Source organism: Drosophila eugracilis, unplaced genomic scaffold (assembly GCF_018153835.1).
Source record: "Drosophila eugracilis isolate 14026-0451.02 unplaced genomic scaffold, ASM1815383v1 contig_2152, whole genome shotgun sequence".
In the NCBI taxonomy this organism is placed as follows: Eukaryota; Metazoa; Arthropoda; class Insecta; order Diptera; family Drosophilidae; genus Drosophila; species Drosophila eugracilis.
Genome location: NW_024573036.1, coordinates 2,194,929 through 2,210,957, shown reverse-complemented (window position 1 = coordinate 2,210,957; position 16,029 = coordinate 2,194,929). Strand labels below are relative to the sequence as shown.

At 47.4% G+C, this 16,029-nt stretch overlaps 1 protein-coding gene across 1 annotated transcript in view; it reads left to right on the top strand.

Moving 5' to 3' along the window:
- Positions 1-15,049, top strand: part of LOC108110951 (protein O-mannosyl-transferase TMTC2) — a 28,036-nt gene extending 12,987 nt beyond the window's left edge. The window contains exons 2-10 of the mRNA XM_017220246.2: positions 7,893-7,979; positions 9,139-9,694; positions 9,802-10,867; positions 10,930-11,044; positions 13,289-13,374; positions 13,436-13,824; positions 13,894-13,978; positions 14,045-14,202; positions 14,263-15,049. Of these exons, the coding sequence (XP_017075735.2) occupies positions 7,893-7,979; positions 9,139-9,694; positions 9,802-10,867; positions 10,930-11,044; positions 13,289-13,374; positions 13,436-13,824; positions 13,894-13,978; positions 14,045-14,202; positions 14,263-14,436 (2,716 nt within the window). The 3' untranslated portion in view covers positions 14,437-15,049. The remainder of the gene's footprint in view (positions 1-7,892; positions 7,980-9,138; positions 9,695-9,801; positions 10,868-10,929; positions 11,045-13,288; positions 13,375-13,435; positions 13,825-13,893; positions 13,979-14,044; positions 14,203-14,262) is intronic.
- Positions 15,050-16,029: the final 980 nt, after the last annotated feature.

Here is a 16,029-nt window from a genome sequence, read left to right as displayed (position 1 = left end):
GGCAGCTGCTCCTGCCCCCTTCCATTCCTGTTTATTTGACTGCTGGCCGGGTCTGTTTTCTGTGTTCCATATCTGTATCTGTATCTGTATCTGAATCTGCATCTGTATCTCTGCTCCTGGTTTAGCCCGCACATGACGAGCATTTTTGCACAATGGCAAAAAATCTGTCGGTTGTCAATTTGGCTGAGTGTGAGTTAGCACGATATTGCAATGTGCATTATTTTGGCAAGGGAAACCGGCAGCTGCAGGTGCTGTATATCTGTCTTATACACTAGAAGAAAATACATCAATTTGGAATCCTTTTAATGGGAAATGTTGATTATTCTTGAAGAAGTTTTTACTTTTCAAAACTGCATTAACTATCTAGTAAATGGATATGAAATGAAAAAGTGAAAAATTCTCGATCTTTAAAAAGTTTTAAAAATATTTTTGCAAGTGCATTGAGGTCAGAAAACCGTTCCGTTTGCATTGAGAATCAATCGCTTTGAATGATTGATAGAAATGTTTGCGATATACGTTTGCCAGCTGGCGCACTGGCAGCGCACATCGATCGATGTGGAACTTCGCCCTGGGCGCAGTGCAAAAAAATTACCCATACGCCCCATGTGCGGAGGAGCGCGTGACAAATTTTAACGCTCCGACGCGCAGCTCGTTGGGGTTTTATGCCGCCGGAAGGCGAATGGCGCAGCATAGAAGCCACCTAATAATGCTGCAGCATTAAAAAACCATAAAAGGAATCGCGACTTTGATGTGGGGCTGCCTTAAAGCTGCTTTTCCTTTCCACTCTCTCCCCACGAACTTCTGGCAGGGCATTAAAAGTTTGCTTGGGGAAAACCCTTTTCTTGCGGTCCTCGAATCTGCGGAGAATCTTCAGGTCGTGGCTAGCCCTTTTCGGGGACTTAATAAATAATTTGGCCGGCAAAAAATTGATGCTTCAATAAACCTGGGGCCAGCTTACCTTCAGGGACTCCGCCCAACCACCAGAAATAATCAAGTTCGCCAGCAGTGCCGAAAGCCACACAAACTTCAATGTGCGCCAAACGCACTTCAAAAATTGTTTGTCAGTTCCCTCTTTTCGGCTCATATTTCACCCTGTTTTGCCTTTTTTCTGCCCTCCTCCAACTCGCAGGCAGAGTTGACCAAAAGTAAATAATGGCTAAGAGACGGAAGGTTTTGGGGATTGGGAATGTAAAGTTGGTCAAGCTGAAAACTCGAAGAAGACTTTCATTTAAAAGCAAACAAATCGATGAAGTTTCCTGGAGATGCGCTGTATGACTGAGATGGATGTTGTTGGTTTAACATGCTTAACTTTCTAAACTACAAAGAGATAATCATTTCATTAACTAAGCTCTTAATTTTAACTCTACTTTAATACCTTTTAATGACGTGTGAGGAAACTAGAAGGAAGCTATTAACTTTAGCTTTAGTTCAGCTTGGTTCATTTATTTCAAGGGATTATCCATTTATGGAAGCTACTACGAGTGCATCCACCGCGGTTTCTGCGTGTTCGCGGCTGATATACGTTTGCCAAATCCGCAGACTGCGTTTAGTTTTGCAGTATTTTATGGGGCTTCATTTGAGCGTGCGGCTGCTGTTCTTTTTGGGGGATTCGCACAGCATTTGTTTTTTATTTTATTTCATTTTATTTTATTCCTGCCGGCGCGTGAGTTGTTTGTTTGTTTCGCTGTGTTTGCCTGTCGGTTGTGCATAAATTGCGGTGTGCGAGGGATGACCCCCTCCCCGTCGTGTGCGCTGAAACAATAAACAACGTGACTTATCACATTGCGTAACTTGTGATTTAATTGGATTTATGCCCACGTACGATCCGAGGGAGTGCAGTCGCAGTTGCAGTGGCAGTTCGTGAGCATTTCCGCTCAATTTTATTGCAGCTGCAACTCCTTCTGGCCACTGCCACTCGCACACCCACGTGACTTGTGTAATGTCCGAAAATCGGAACCCAATCCCATTCGCCATCGATTGTGGTTGCGCAAAGTTTTTAATTATGTTTGCGGTTAGCAATTGGATTTCTTCCCTGACCCAGAACCCATACCAATCCACAGGGCGCCGGACACCTGACGGGCACAAACGTGGATGCCGTTTAATTATTTCATACGAATCATGCCACACACTATACATACATTTTTTCCGCAGCTGGCAGCAGCCAGTTAATGTTTCGATTTGCACAGTTTTTTGCATTGCATTTGCGGAGCTTCCTCCGGGTTGTTTGGGCAACGCGTCAAAACGTTAAATATTCCATGCCAACTATTTAAATGCCAAAAAAAAGAAATGAAAACAGGGGCAGCCTGGTTGGAAGCTGGTGGTGCAAATGCAACAGTATCGTAAATATTTGCCTCATACAGTAGGAACAAGCTTTGCACTTCTACACTTGAAAAAATAATTTAGACCTTAAACAAACTGTCCGTAAAGCTTCCTTAACTGATATAATCTCTTAAGAACTATTATTCATAAGTATCTTCCAGCTTCTTTGTTAACATTAAGGCTTAATTAATATATAGTTTTTCCTTTAGAAGATTAAACAATTTTCTTAGAGTGAAGCAAAGCGGTCAAATCAAATGCGCGCCAACATGGCGTATGCGTAATTATAATTATGTAATGCAAACAGCACAAAGCGCACACACACACACACAGACAAACACACATACAGACAGATAGACAGACAGACAGAGAACGCACACACACATAGACACATGTCATTTTAATTAGCATATAGAGCAACACGCATACGCCACGTTGGTCGTCGGACTCAATTTCAAGGCACTTGGCATTTGGACATCCCAGTTATAATTGTTCAACAGGCTTACGCAAATGACGGGTAGGGGAATGGGACGATACGAAGAGGGTGCTGACTGTGGGGAGGGGACAACGCACGACAGTTGCGCATTCAATTAACGCAGCTCGAATACACACGCTCACTTACGCACACTACCATACCGTTCGTAACTAGGCCGCAGCTTCTCATTTTGCGCCGAATTTCCCCACCGCCCCGTTTTCCCAGCGCGATTATCGAGACTCTTTGGATTCCGCTCTTTGGGTTTTAGCATTGTTTTTCGGGCGCCAAAACATTTTGGCATAGTAAATCCGAGGCATCCTTCCTCCCGAAAGCCCTCCGTTAAGTGTTTTCCACCCATTTTGTGTGTGTGCCGGCGAATACATAATTAAACGATTCACAGTTTTGGGCATTTAAATTAAATTATGGCTGTGAAGTGTTGAGCGGCAGACGGGGAAAGTGCCCAGCGAAACTCGAGAGCGTATCGAGCTCTGTTAATTGACAGATGCTAATTATTACCTAATTATTATTTATATGCGGCTGAAGTAGCTGTCTGTTTGTAAGGCTCGAACGATGGCTGAATACGAGGTCTTCCAGTCAATAATCAGGAGAGGATGAAGTGTACTTAAGACTTGAAAGATAGGCAACACGATATCCATAGAGTTTATAAATCTTATTCCAAACCCAGAACACATCTCATATACGAGTATCTCCTATTTTCGAATGGCCTTAATAATCTTTTGATCGAAGCCAGCTCCGTATTCAAATTCCGTTGCCGTTTAAGCCTCGAAGCGGAACTGCGGCACTTTCATAATTCGACAAAAGCCGCTCAGACAGGTTTTCCACGGGAAAATGCGGGGTGCTGCTGCAATTGTACGAACCGTTGGGCAAATGTTCAACGAGTTATAAAACCGAAACTCGAGGAAAACCCCCAAAGCGAACGAAAACTTTACTGCAGGGCCAAAATATGAAAAGTTTTCCTCAAACAGCCACGCCCCAAAAATCTGAATGTGTGTACATGCGGTGCATGTGTGTGTACGGGTGTGCGGGGGCGGAAAACTGCCTTTTTGTGATTAGCATAAAACTGCCAAAAGTCTGAGTCTGCCCTGGCTTTGGTTGGAATCTGAACTCTAGCACAGAAAGAAATAAGATATGAAGTTAATGAAAGTATATAGTTAGCTTAAAATACTTAAATTATTTTCGATTGATCTTCTTTTTCACTTAATTTGGTATCCGTGTAACCTTACGGAATCGAGGACTTATCTTTATTCTACAACAACAGAGCCCAGAAAGCTCTTGATAGCTTTTCTGCAAGTGCACTCGAAGCCAATAAACATTTATACTCTGCACTCTGTTACCAGAGACACCCACAGAGCCCAGCTCGGCTTCTAAATACCTCCAAAAATATTGGCAGTAGCAAGGGCAGTCCGTTCCCAACGAAAGCTGACCGGAAAGTCAGGCCGGGCTGCATCCACAATGTGCCCAATGGCCCGGACTTGGGACTTGGGACTCTGGACTCTGGTTTCTGGACTCCGGACTCTGGTCTCCTGACTACCGACTCCCTGCACCGAGCCTCCGCACTCGGATTTCGACTTGTTTGCATGTGTTGCGGACTTGCTGTGAGGCTTACCTTGCACATCCGCACTCACACACATAGGTGTGGTTTTTTTTTGGTGGAAATAGAGGAAAAGGGGGTGGCCCAGTCGTATTTGGCAAGCTAAACGAGTTTAGTTGGCCAAACATTATCATAACTTGGTCGTTTGCAAGCCGCAATGGTGTAATCGTTTCATTTTTAAAACGTTTTCGGCATTTTTACGGCACTTTCCCAAAATGGCTGCCTTTCCGTTCATTATTTTGATGTCCGGTTGGGCAGGCGAAAGTGAAGGGGAGTGGAATAGAGTGCGGTGGAGTGGGAGCCCCCAAAACTAAAACTGCCTATTTAAAATGCAATGTGTGGGCCGACAAGGCAACGCTGCATACCGCATAATAATAAACTTTCACTCTTGGCAGGTTTACTCAACTGTAGTCTGCTTTTTTCAGCTTTATTCGGCAGCAATTTAAGCGGCAAATGATTGCTCACCTCTTGGGGAGCACAAAAAAAATTGTGGCCAAGTGTCTGTGGGTGTTGAGGGTGGTCTTAACCCCTTTTCAAGGGGGGCCAATGCCGGCCGCAGGTGTCGGCATATAATTAATTTTATGCATAATCAAGCAAAGTGAAATAAAAACGCCTATTAATTATAGTTTTTGCTGCCAGCCCTAAATAACTTTATTCGTGTTCCGTGTAGCTGTGTGTATGTGTGTGTGTGTGTGAGAGGGGAAATTAATTCAATGCGCTTAAATTTCACGTCTATTAGTCTCCGGAGTCCTACGCCAGTTTCTAATTTCCATACTGGTGCTGCTGTTTTTGGCATTTCAGCCATCCAGCGCCACTCGCCGGGCAATTAATTTGGAATTTTAATACCCAAAGTCGCTGCTGCTGGCTAATTGTGGCCTGCAGAGTGACCCTGGCCTGGTGAAGCCTTCGCCTACACTGCAACGATAAAAAAAGGTCGACATGGATTAAAAATATATTATAAATTCTGCTCCATCTCTATTCCTCTTCAAATTGGGTGAAGTCTTAAAGAGGGAGTACCTTGACCGCTCTGACCGTTTTTTTCACAGTGCACATACCACTCCATATAGATCGATTCGAACTTTAAAGGGGCGGCTCAAATTCCAGCTCCATCCGGGGGAAATCCAAGGGTTAAGCGACCTTCGGTGGCTGAACATTAGGTGGTAGCCAGAGAAACACCTGCCCGAACGGAAGCGGAAACTGTCAAAGGCACAACAAACAAACGCAGCGATGAAAAACAGCGAGAGCGTGGGGGAGTGGCAGCAGGCAAAAAATAAAAGGAAGGAGAAAACAGAAAGAAAAACCATTAGACGACACAATTTACTAGGTCAGCAGCAAAGGATGGCAGGTGGCAGGGCAATAAAAACAAAAGTGCCAACTGGCATGAGCCAAGTGGAAAGGCAAGGAGAGTGGCAAGTGCCGCAAGGTGGGAGTCTCGAACTTGTGAGCAAACAGTTTAAAGTGCGACGGCGGTGGCAAGTAATAAGACAAAGTGGAAATTTAATCAACAATAAACCTGAAACTGTTAAATAGGCAAACAAGGGAAGCCGAGGCCGAGATGGTGGGCCCCGAAAATTGAGACAATGAAAAGCCCGTTATTTATGCGGTGGCTGGGCTAATTACGAAAATAAAACATGATTTATGGCCCAAATGAGCCGTGATGTGTGGGCGGGTGGGTGTAGCCCTGGGAAAAGCTAGATTGAGCGGAAGGAAAGCAAGGAAATGTACGGAAGAGCAAACAAAGGACCTTCATCCTCATACATGGCCTTCAAGCTGTGGGCTATTATTTGCGGATAATTGGTATGCGACTCGCTCGCCAAATGAGTTGACAACTTGCGAATGATAGTCCTGAGATGTACTGGGGCCAAGTCAATGGCTCGGAAACAAACTGCAGGCAAATCAATCAGGCAAACACCCACAAAGGAAAGCGAAAGGAAAAGAACTCGGGCCAAGCTCATCATTATGGCTCATTAGCAAAGCAATTTTAGCGGGTGTGTGTAGTAAAGTCCTTCGTCCTCATTCGCTTTTCCCATTTTCCCTTTGCGGCTTACTCGCATATTGAATGCTGCTAATTTGGCCATAAGCCGCTCAAGGCCCGGACCTCGTGCATAATGCCAAATCTCTTGCTGTGTCAACGTCGACAAAACTATGCCGCCTACTTAGCCATCCCCTTTATAAGACTTAGCGAGGCCTAAGCCAACTGCTTATTGCTCGCATGTACAAGCTTGTGAGCCCCAAAAAGAAAGCCAGGGAAAGTGCTGGAGTTGCGCAATACAGTTTGTCTGGGAACTAGTTCAGTCCGAAAATTGTCAATACAAATGGAATTGGATTACATCTGCATCTGAGGTTAAGTCAAGCCATCATAACATCTCTGTCAAACAAGTTTATCCTTTACCATTTTTAGGAAAGTTATTAGCCAGTCTGCCATTTGTTGATAATCATGTAGAACCTGGGCCTTAGTGCTGCCACTTTAAACCCCATTCAGCGGCAGGACAAGAAAGGGGTTGGGGATGGCGTAATGTGGATGCGGTTTCCAGGACCTCATGTGTCCATTATTCGGTGGAGAAGCCAAGGACTCCGACTCGCTTGCACTCTCACATGCCGGCTTATGGACAAACATTGCCGTCGAGGCTTGTTGATAGCCTTTATTGTCTGCAACTGCTGCGACTCTTAATGTCAACGATGCCGGGTTGTAAAAGGGGTTGTATCTCGGGAGGTGGATGAGGGAGTAGAAGTGGGAGGCCGGGCCTGTTCACGTTGGCAACCGCAGCAACAAATGTGCACAGGGAGCCCGAAAGAAGGGGCGGGATAAGCAAATGCAAAGGCAACAGAAACAGCAACAGCAACAGACTGCTGGCTCTCATTATGTGTAATGGCTGTAGCAACATCATCAACGGCCAGTAAACAACAACAAAGGCGGCACAACAACTGCTGTCAGGGAGTCCGAAATGACAACAATGCGCCAAAAAGGAGGAAGTCATGAATGCAATCTACCTGCACGTTGCCGCCCGATTCCGAAAGGAATGAAAAGCCAGAGGAAAAGCGGAGGAAAAGCTGCTGCCAGCAGTTACTTACTGCCGCTGGCAGCAGTAGCAACAAAAGCCGACGACGAATACCTGTAATGGGAAATATGATCCAGAGTTGCAAAACATGGCTGCGAAAGGATCTCGGATGATGTCAGAACTTTTGCTCGTCGTCGAGTTCGTTATATAAGGCATTCACTTTAAAGTGCTAGAAATTTTGTAACTTCCCAATTATTGAGGAGTAGGACGCTAATTCTTGAATATTTCTATCTTTTTTCCAATTATCTAGACCTACAGCTCTCTAACTCTAGTAATAACTAATGCTGATAGGTCATAGGCTTAAACATAATTTGAAATCTAACCGATAAGACCTCGAGTTCGACATAACACTTTATTTTAAGATAGTTCCTGTAATAGCTTACGGATAAAAGCAAACTAATCGATACCCTCCCCCCTTCTGCCATTCCAGCATGGACTTCACGTGTCTGATCTGCTGCAGCCTGGCCTTCGTCCTATATCTGAACACGCTGAATGCCGGTTTCGTCTACGACGACAGGTAAGAGTCATTATGCCCAGGGAATCGGGGTGGAAAGCGTTCGAGCTTCTAGGGAAATTTATTAAAGTTGCGATAGCACAGCCCGAATTGCGTTACATTACGAAAAATAAGAGGGAAAAGGAAAAGTGCTTGGTGGGGGAAAGTCGCCTGCGGCATGCCTTGATGCTGCAATGGAATTCCAGTGGTGCTTAAAATCGAATTTCAGCCCACATCCGCACACACACAGAACCGGCTGCTCCACCGACTTTATGCGGCATTAGAGTGGCATTTGTTTATGTGAACCGCCGGCGGTGGGCAGGTGGGACAGGCGGCTTTGGGGTGGCGCTGAGGCCACCTCATCGGCCTTTGCCATGATATACGAGCTGCTGGCACCGCCGTCGTCGTTGTCACGAACACTCGGCCCAAATCCTACAAAAGTCCGCCTGCCGTGCGTGCAGAGAGTGCACAGGTGGTAGAGCAGAAATACCGGAGTAGAAAGTGGGGGAGCAGGACTCCCGCCAAAGACCAAAATGCAAGTCCTAGTGCGAGGCAGTGTGTTTGTGTGGGAAAAGCCAACAGGATACCAGTCGATGATGTTGGCAATGTAGTGGAAGTCGTTCTCAGAATAGTAGCTGCGGCAATTCTAAAGCACAGAACGGAAAAAGGGCTAACAAACTTGAATAGAAAAGGCACCACTTTCTAAAATCTTAGTGAATTATTTAAATTTGTAGTCTTAGATCAACAACATTTCACGTGTTTAAACAATGCGCCGTATAACCTCTTTAAGAATTAGTAGAATAAATATCCTAGAATTGGACAGTTTTTTAAAGTGCATTTCGAGACGACGTGTGTGCGGATGCCGATGATGACATCAATGACAACATCGAGACTCAGCCAGTTTGGCTTTTACTCGGCTTGACTCCGGCACAAAATGTGCACAATAAATGCATGGGCAGTTGTGTGTGGGTGCCCTAATGGCTGGAGAAAAGTTCCGGGGCAAACAGCCTTCGCTGCAGCCTTCTTTAAGGAGACTTAAAGTGCCAGGAGTTTGAACGGAAAATTCAGAAAAGTCCATAAAATGAAGTTAAATCCACATTCCACATATTTGGGTTTTAAAGAGTTGGGAGTCGATCCACCAACTACGTTTCTTATTTTTCCATAATCTCCTTCCTCTTTGCAGACGAGCTATTCTGGCAAACTCGGATGTCTCGGGCGGAACTCCCTGGCAGCGGAGCTTCTCGAACGACTTCTGGGGAACTCCACTGACAGACAGCGGATCCCACGGCTCGTGGCGACCGCTGTGCGTGCTCAGCTTCCGGTTGAACTATCTCTTTGGCGGGGGCTTTGCGCCGTGGGGCTTCCACCTGGTCAACAATCTGCTCCATTGTGTGGCCACTGCTTTGGTGGTGCGAGTGGCTCGCAGCCTCTTGGCCTCGGTGTGGGCAGTCCTGGCCGCCGGCGCCCTCTTTGCCGCCCACCCGATTCACACGGAGGCGGTGGCCGGGGTTGTGGGCCGGGCGGACGTGGCTGCCTGCGTCTGCTACCTGCTCACGTACCTCAGTTACCTGCGACACATGAGGTGGCGTGAATCTGGGGATCCCCGCCAGTGGTTGGCCCTAGGCGCCACTTTGATCCTGGCCTTGGCCGGTCTACTCTGCAAGGAGACAGCTATTACGGCGCTCTTAGTCTGTGCCCTCTTCGACGTGATGCGCGGCTTGAGCGGACAGGTGGACAAGGTAAGTTATCTTTCTAATTTATGTAGTCTACTATATATTAGTTCTATAATTTAGATGATATTTATGCTTAATTAAAATGTTATATGGTTTGTTCTTCATTTTAACAGCAACGCCTTCGATCTGTGTGCATAGTTCTTGGAGCTCTGTTCTGCGGCGTCTACTGCCGCCTGGTGATTGTGCCCGGACCGCAGACAGCCTTCTCCAGTGCGGACAACCCCATCGCAAAGACTCCATCTGCCTGGACGAGGCTGCTGACCTTCCTCTACCTGCCCGTCTTCAATCTGCGCTTGATGCTCCAACCAAATGTGCTGAGTTTCGACTGGGGCATGGATGCCCTTCCCAGGGTCACATCTCTGTGGGATCGCCGCAATGCCCAGTCAGCCTGTTTCTACTCGGTGTTGGTGAGTGTGGCGTGGCGCAGCTGTCGCCAGCTGATAAGCGGGGCAAAGGAGGTTAGCCCCAGCGGGGTGTCTTCCTTTCCGCAGTACCACATCCAAAAGGTGGCCAGTCGCAAGTCACGCTCCAAGCGCAAGAGAATGGCCAACAATAGCAAGTACCAAGCCTTTGAGGCAGCCTATCACCACCAGGAAGCGCTTCCATGTCGCGATTGTAACAACAACAGTAGCAGTGGCTATGTCTACGAGGGAAATCCCCCAGTTCCCCAAAACCAAACCCAAAACCCTCACCTTGTGTCTTCCGCCTTTCGCGGCTCCCGCAGCAGCAGCAGCTGCAGCAACAGCACAAATAGCTCCAGTTCCAGCTCCTCAAGTTCGAGTTCTAGTAGCAGTAGCTCCAGTTCGAGTGGCAGCTTCCAGTGCTCCTCCAAGGATTACGCGCTGGAGGGGATGTCGCCCGGGAATCGGCATGCCTGCGTGCTCATCATGTCCCTTAGCTTCCTGGCTCTGCCTTTCCTGCCAGCCAGTAATCTGCTTTTCTACGTGGGATTCGTAGTAGCCGAACGACTTCTGTACCTTCCAAGCGTTGGCTTCTGTCTACTGGTTGGCTATGGGGTCTCCAAGCTGATGGCCTGCAACCAGAGGACTCGTAATACCCTATTATTGAGCTTCAGTGTCCTCTTGGCCGCCATGAGCCTGAGGACTTTGAGAAGGAACGCCGATTGGCGGGACGAGGAGAGTCTGTACCGCAGCGCCATTGCCATCAATCCGCCAAAGGGTAAGTGCTCCTCTGCGATCCCTTCCAACCGAGTCCCCAGCTAAATTGAGTTTGATTTTTAGCGTTGGGCAATCTGGGCAGCGTACTCAGTTCACAGGGTCGGTACGAGGAGGCCAAACAGGTCCTGCAAGAGGCCATTCGCTACAGGCCCAACATGGCGGATGTGCACTTCAATCTGTGAGTAACCAATAAATGAGCACTTAGCGACCGTTTAACCAACTGTTAGGCCTCTGATTTGAGTGTTTTTTTTAAAGCAAACTATTAGCTTTAGATGTCCCTTGACAGGTACATAGAGGTATATAAGTTCTTAGTAAAATTTAAAGGAAACATTCTATTAAAGTAACTTAACGCGTTTAATATTGCTCAGAAAGCAGTTAGGGAAATTTTTTGCAAAAGTGTAAACCGGAACTGGCCTCATTATGCTGCCTACCCACATGTGACAGGCAAAAGCGATGCGATAAATGGCAGCCATTTTCATTATCTTTCCGTGCATTTGCCGCCCCGTCAGCCCACCCACTTGGGCCACTATACCTCCAACCCCTGGAATCCCTTCGGTTGGGTGCGCATTTAGCGCGGCCATTTTATGCAGCGTAGCATCCCAGTTATGAGACTCCGTCCCCGAGATGGCAATACAATGCCGAACAAGCTGTCAAATGAAGCCCATTTCCTTTTTTTCACGCTACCCGAGACACGCACCAATCCTCCAAGTCGCCAAGCGACTGCATCCTTCGTCTCGTTTTCCCATTTGTATCCTGCTCAGGGCATTTGCGTGCCGCTGCAGAAACTATGCGCATTTCGTGATGCATGCACTGGAAGAAAATGTACGTAGTCTAGAATCTCTTTTGAGTTTTTAACTTTATTGCCAACAATTAGCTTTTACAGGAACTTTAAATATCTCCAATCTCCTTAAATCTAAACTAAGTCTCAATCTTAAATCTTTCCCAACTATGTAGCCGACCTTTTTTACTGTGTACCATCCAGGATGCTCGACAAAAGTCCTTAGCTTTCACACTCTCTCCGTCCGCCCGCCGGTCCCTCCGTCCCCTGTCAACGTCTGACAAAGTCTGTAAGCGTGCTCTGTCCTGTTCTGTTCTGTTCCGTTCTGCCGAGATCCTTCTGTTTAGAATAGTGCTGTGCTCGGTCTGTGTTTTGTCTGCTGTCTGTTGTCTGTTCGCATTGCATTTTTGCTCATTGCGCATATTTCACAGTAGCTACGCGATGCGACATAAAACGGGGCAGAAGGAAAAGCCAGCAGCGGAGCAGGAGTGGGAAAGCGGGAATACAAAATACAAAGCTGGAAAAAAGCGAAAGAAAAGTGAGCGCGGAGTTGCGCTTTGAATATTCAGTGCGTCATTTCGGGTTTTCCTTTTTACCGCCTGTCTGTCAACGTCAGGCGGCTTGTCGCAAGCCAGATTATTGCTTGTACTAGCCCCGACTCCCCGCCCCCTTACTTCTTACCCAGGCTAATGCCACAGTCCTCAAGTCAATGGTTCAGAACCAGGTCACAACTGCTAAGTCTGCCATTATGTGTGTGCCGTGTCCTGTGTCCTGCGGAAACCCTTCAACAGGCTGCCTACAAAAGCGAACCAAGCGCTAATCGAAAATCAATGTTGGTTGGATCAGCCGCCGCAGCCTCCCCCCAGTTCTGCCAGCAATCCTGCGGATACACATCCTCGTACATACATTATTTACTGCGATCAAATCATCAATAGCAATGCTCGCGGCAGTGTCGCTTGCTTGACTGATTGCCATCTCCCCAAAATACCGGAGTCCTTACACATTCCCACATGTCCTCGTCGTTCGGCAGGACCAGCAGGAGCGTGAGCTGGAGCAGGAGCAGCCAAACACCGATACCAGCAAATCACTGAGCTGTGTAATTTGATTTTTTACTTTACCCAACGTCAAACATTCGTGATTTTATTGTTGGTCTTGCTGCTGCACTTGTTGTGGCTCGCATTCGAATGGGAAAAGTGAAAAGCACCCTCTTTGCTTTTCTTTTGCCCTGGAAACGGTTGCGGAAAAGTGCAAGGCAGTCGCCACTTTAAGAGCCAGCTGCTTGGCAGTAGCAAACTAATTACATAAATCCGGTTACACCAGGCAAAAAGCTAGTCAAGCTTTGTATGAAACTCTTTTAAAGTCCAAGCTCTTTCAATTTTATTTTTAAAGCAGCAAAGCAGACTTACTTGAATAGTTCAAGAAGTTAAAGATAAAATCTAATATAAATTAAGTAATTGAAAGATTTGCTGAGTGTAAAAGTAGTTGCTCATCTGAGTGGCAGCCCTTCAGCCCCCCCAGCACTCGACTCGTCAGGCTCTAGGGAACCCAAAAGAGGGCAGTCTCTCCGATTTAGGCGCTCTAATTAGATCACGAGAGCTGGACAAGTTCAGTCTATTAATGTCAACACTTTCACTCTCGCTTCAGGGGCATCCTGCACCAGAATCAGCAGGTCTATTCCGCAGCTGTCGAGTGCTTTCAGCGCGCCATCAAGTTCCGACCAAATCTGGCGGGTGAGTTTTCCAGATTTCCCAGCGCAGTGGTGAACCTTACTTATGACATTATCCCTTGTAGTGGCCTACCTCAATCTGGGCATATCATTCATAGCGCTGGGCAAGCGCCAGCAGGCCATCGAAATTCTGCAGGCGGGCGCCAACTTGGATGGGGCTGCTGTTCGAGACCGAGGTGCCCATGATCAGGCCCGCAGCTCGGCCTACTTGCAGTTGGGGGCCCTCTACGTGGAGCAGGGTAAACTCCAACGGGCTCTGGCCGTCTATCGAGAGGCTCTGTCTTCCCTGCCAGGACTGCCGCAACAGCGGGAGGTTCTCTACCAGCGAATCGGGGATGTCCTCGGTCGCCTGCAGCAGTGGGACGAGGCGGAGAGGCACCATCGAGCCGCCCTCGAACTGCAGCCCAACCAGGTGGCCGCCCATCTCTCCTACGGCATTACACTGGCCAGAAATGTAGGTTTCCATTTACCGGTACATTACTATTAGGAGGTATCTCTAATTTGTATATTTTTCACCAAACAGAGCAGTCGCGCCTCGGAGGCGGAGATGTGGTTCAAGCGGGCCTTGCAACTGGCTCCCGAGCAGGCCAGTGTCTATCATCATTATGGTGAGTACTCTCCTATAGCCTTTGCTTACAACAAGAAAAAGCTAAAAAACTAATCTTATTTTTTAGCCGAATTCCTCTCCCTGCAGTCGCGACATCATGAGTCCGCTATCTATCATCGGAGAGCTGCAGAATTGGCGCCCAACGACTACGCTCTGGTGGTGGCTGCTGCAACTGCAATGCGACTACTGGACAGGAAGGTGGAGGCAGAGATGTGGTACAGAAAGGTAAGCCTACTTGATCACAAAAACAGTTTTCAAAGTGACTAATTTCCAAATGAATTCCAGGCTGTGGCCCTGCGACCGGACGATGCCCATGCTCACACCAATCTGGGGGCCATACTGCATCTGCTGGGACGCACGAATCATGCGGCTGCCAGTTATAAGGCGGCGCTGCGACTTCAGCCCGGAGATACCATCACGCTGGGCAATCTGGCCAAGCTGGGCGTTACGAATGTCTAGCAACTGTAGTGGCCACTATAGCCAACCAGCTAATGATTAAGTTAATTAGTCGCAGAGCAGAGATATTTTTATATAGGAAACAGGAGAAGGAACCAGGAAGGGCTAGAGAAAGCGTTAGATAACTCTACAGAATTTATACAAAGGACTTCGATACATATGTATATCATTTAGCAGCTGGCAGCCGTGTAAATATCCAAGCAGCGACCAAGGAATGTCACAAAATAGATAGAGATACCGATTGAGAGCTACAGATACAGATAGAATCAGTGGAGAAGCGACAGAGAGAACAATAATTAAAATATCTAACTGTTAAGGGAACGAGTTACTGTACAGCCATAGAAGCAGGACCGATCCGTGGGAACGATGATTGGGTAACTACTCGTAATGTGCTTAAATATCCGTGTAAATTACTGTAAATATGGGACACCCGCAAGGCACTCTGTGGGTCATATTATTGACTATATATATACGATATGACTTGGCTTCTCGAGATTGTTTTGTCCGTTGTGTGTACATTTTAGTTAAGCGAATAAAGATACCAATAAAGAAATGTATGGATTGTATAAAGATATGGCAAGGAGAATATAATAAAACCCAATGAATTGAAATGGAACGGTTAAAGTGAAGTTTTTACTTGGTCTTTGCATCCCACAGATGAATTCCGAAGGCCTCTTGACCCATCTCATAACCCTTAAGCCAGCTCAGTGGCACATTCCTTGCATAATTGCAACCGCCTTGGCCACTGCACTCAACCTAAGCTGCACTCGAAGGACATTTGAGCGGCCAAGGGAAATATTTTCAGTGCTCAACGGCTTAGATCTTCCGCCAGCTGAGCCCAAGTACAAACACAATCAATGTCACAATTTTCGACCCAAGTCGAAGACGGAGACAGCAAGGGCGCCACTTAAGCCTTGGGCAACCACAACAGGAAGTAAGGCGCTGTGTCTTCTGGGAAGCAAATCGCAGGATTATGAATTACAATATACCCGAGTGCCTCTGCTCGAGCTCCTTGCTGCAGTCATAATATTGCCACAGCTAATGCCACGTCTAAATGGCCGGGTTGGCAAGCAGTCCGGACTCTGAATTCTCCGGGATGCCTGCGAGATGTTGGCAACCGATAAAGGTGATGACTTTTGACATCCGGGCGGAGCAAGTGCACTTCAGAGAGCACCACCAATTGGTTTGGCAAGTCGAGTGGCGGCTTGTTGCCCGCTGGCAGGCGCAGAACGTGCCCAAGAGCGAATAAATGAATGTATCAGACAGCCAGAGTCACTTTGTCCGTCACCCAGTCGGTTGCCCGTCAAACCGTCAACCCGTCAACCCGTCACTCCTGTGGGTACCAGGACGGGAACGAGGAGGAGGCATCCTCCTCCAAAAGAGTGTCATGTTGCCGGAGCCACTTTGTTGCAGAGGGAGACGCCACTAAATGCGCTCGTTCCTGAGAGCTGCTCACTAATTGCAGACGCCTCCGACTGCTCCAGTTCCCTCCTCCAGCCACCAGTCGCCAGTCACCACCTATCATCTGGGCTTCTTGCAAAGTGACTCGTTAGCTTTGTGGGCCAGCCACTGGGTGGCGAGAATGGCGTTCAGTGC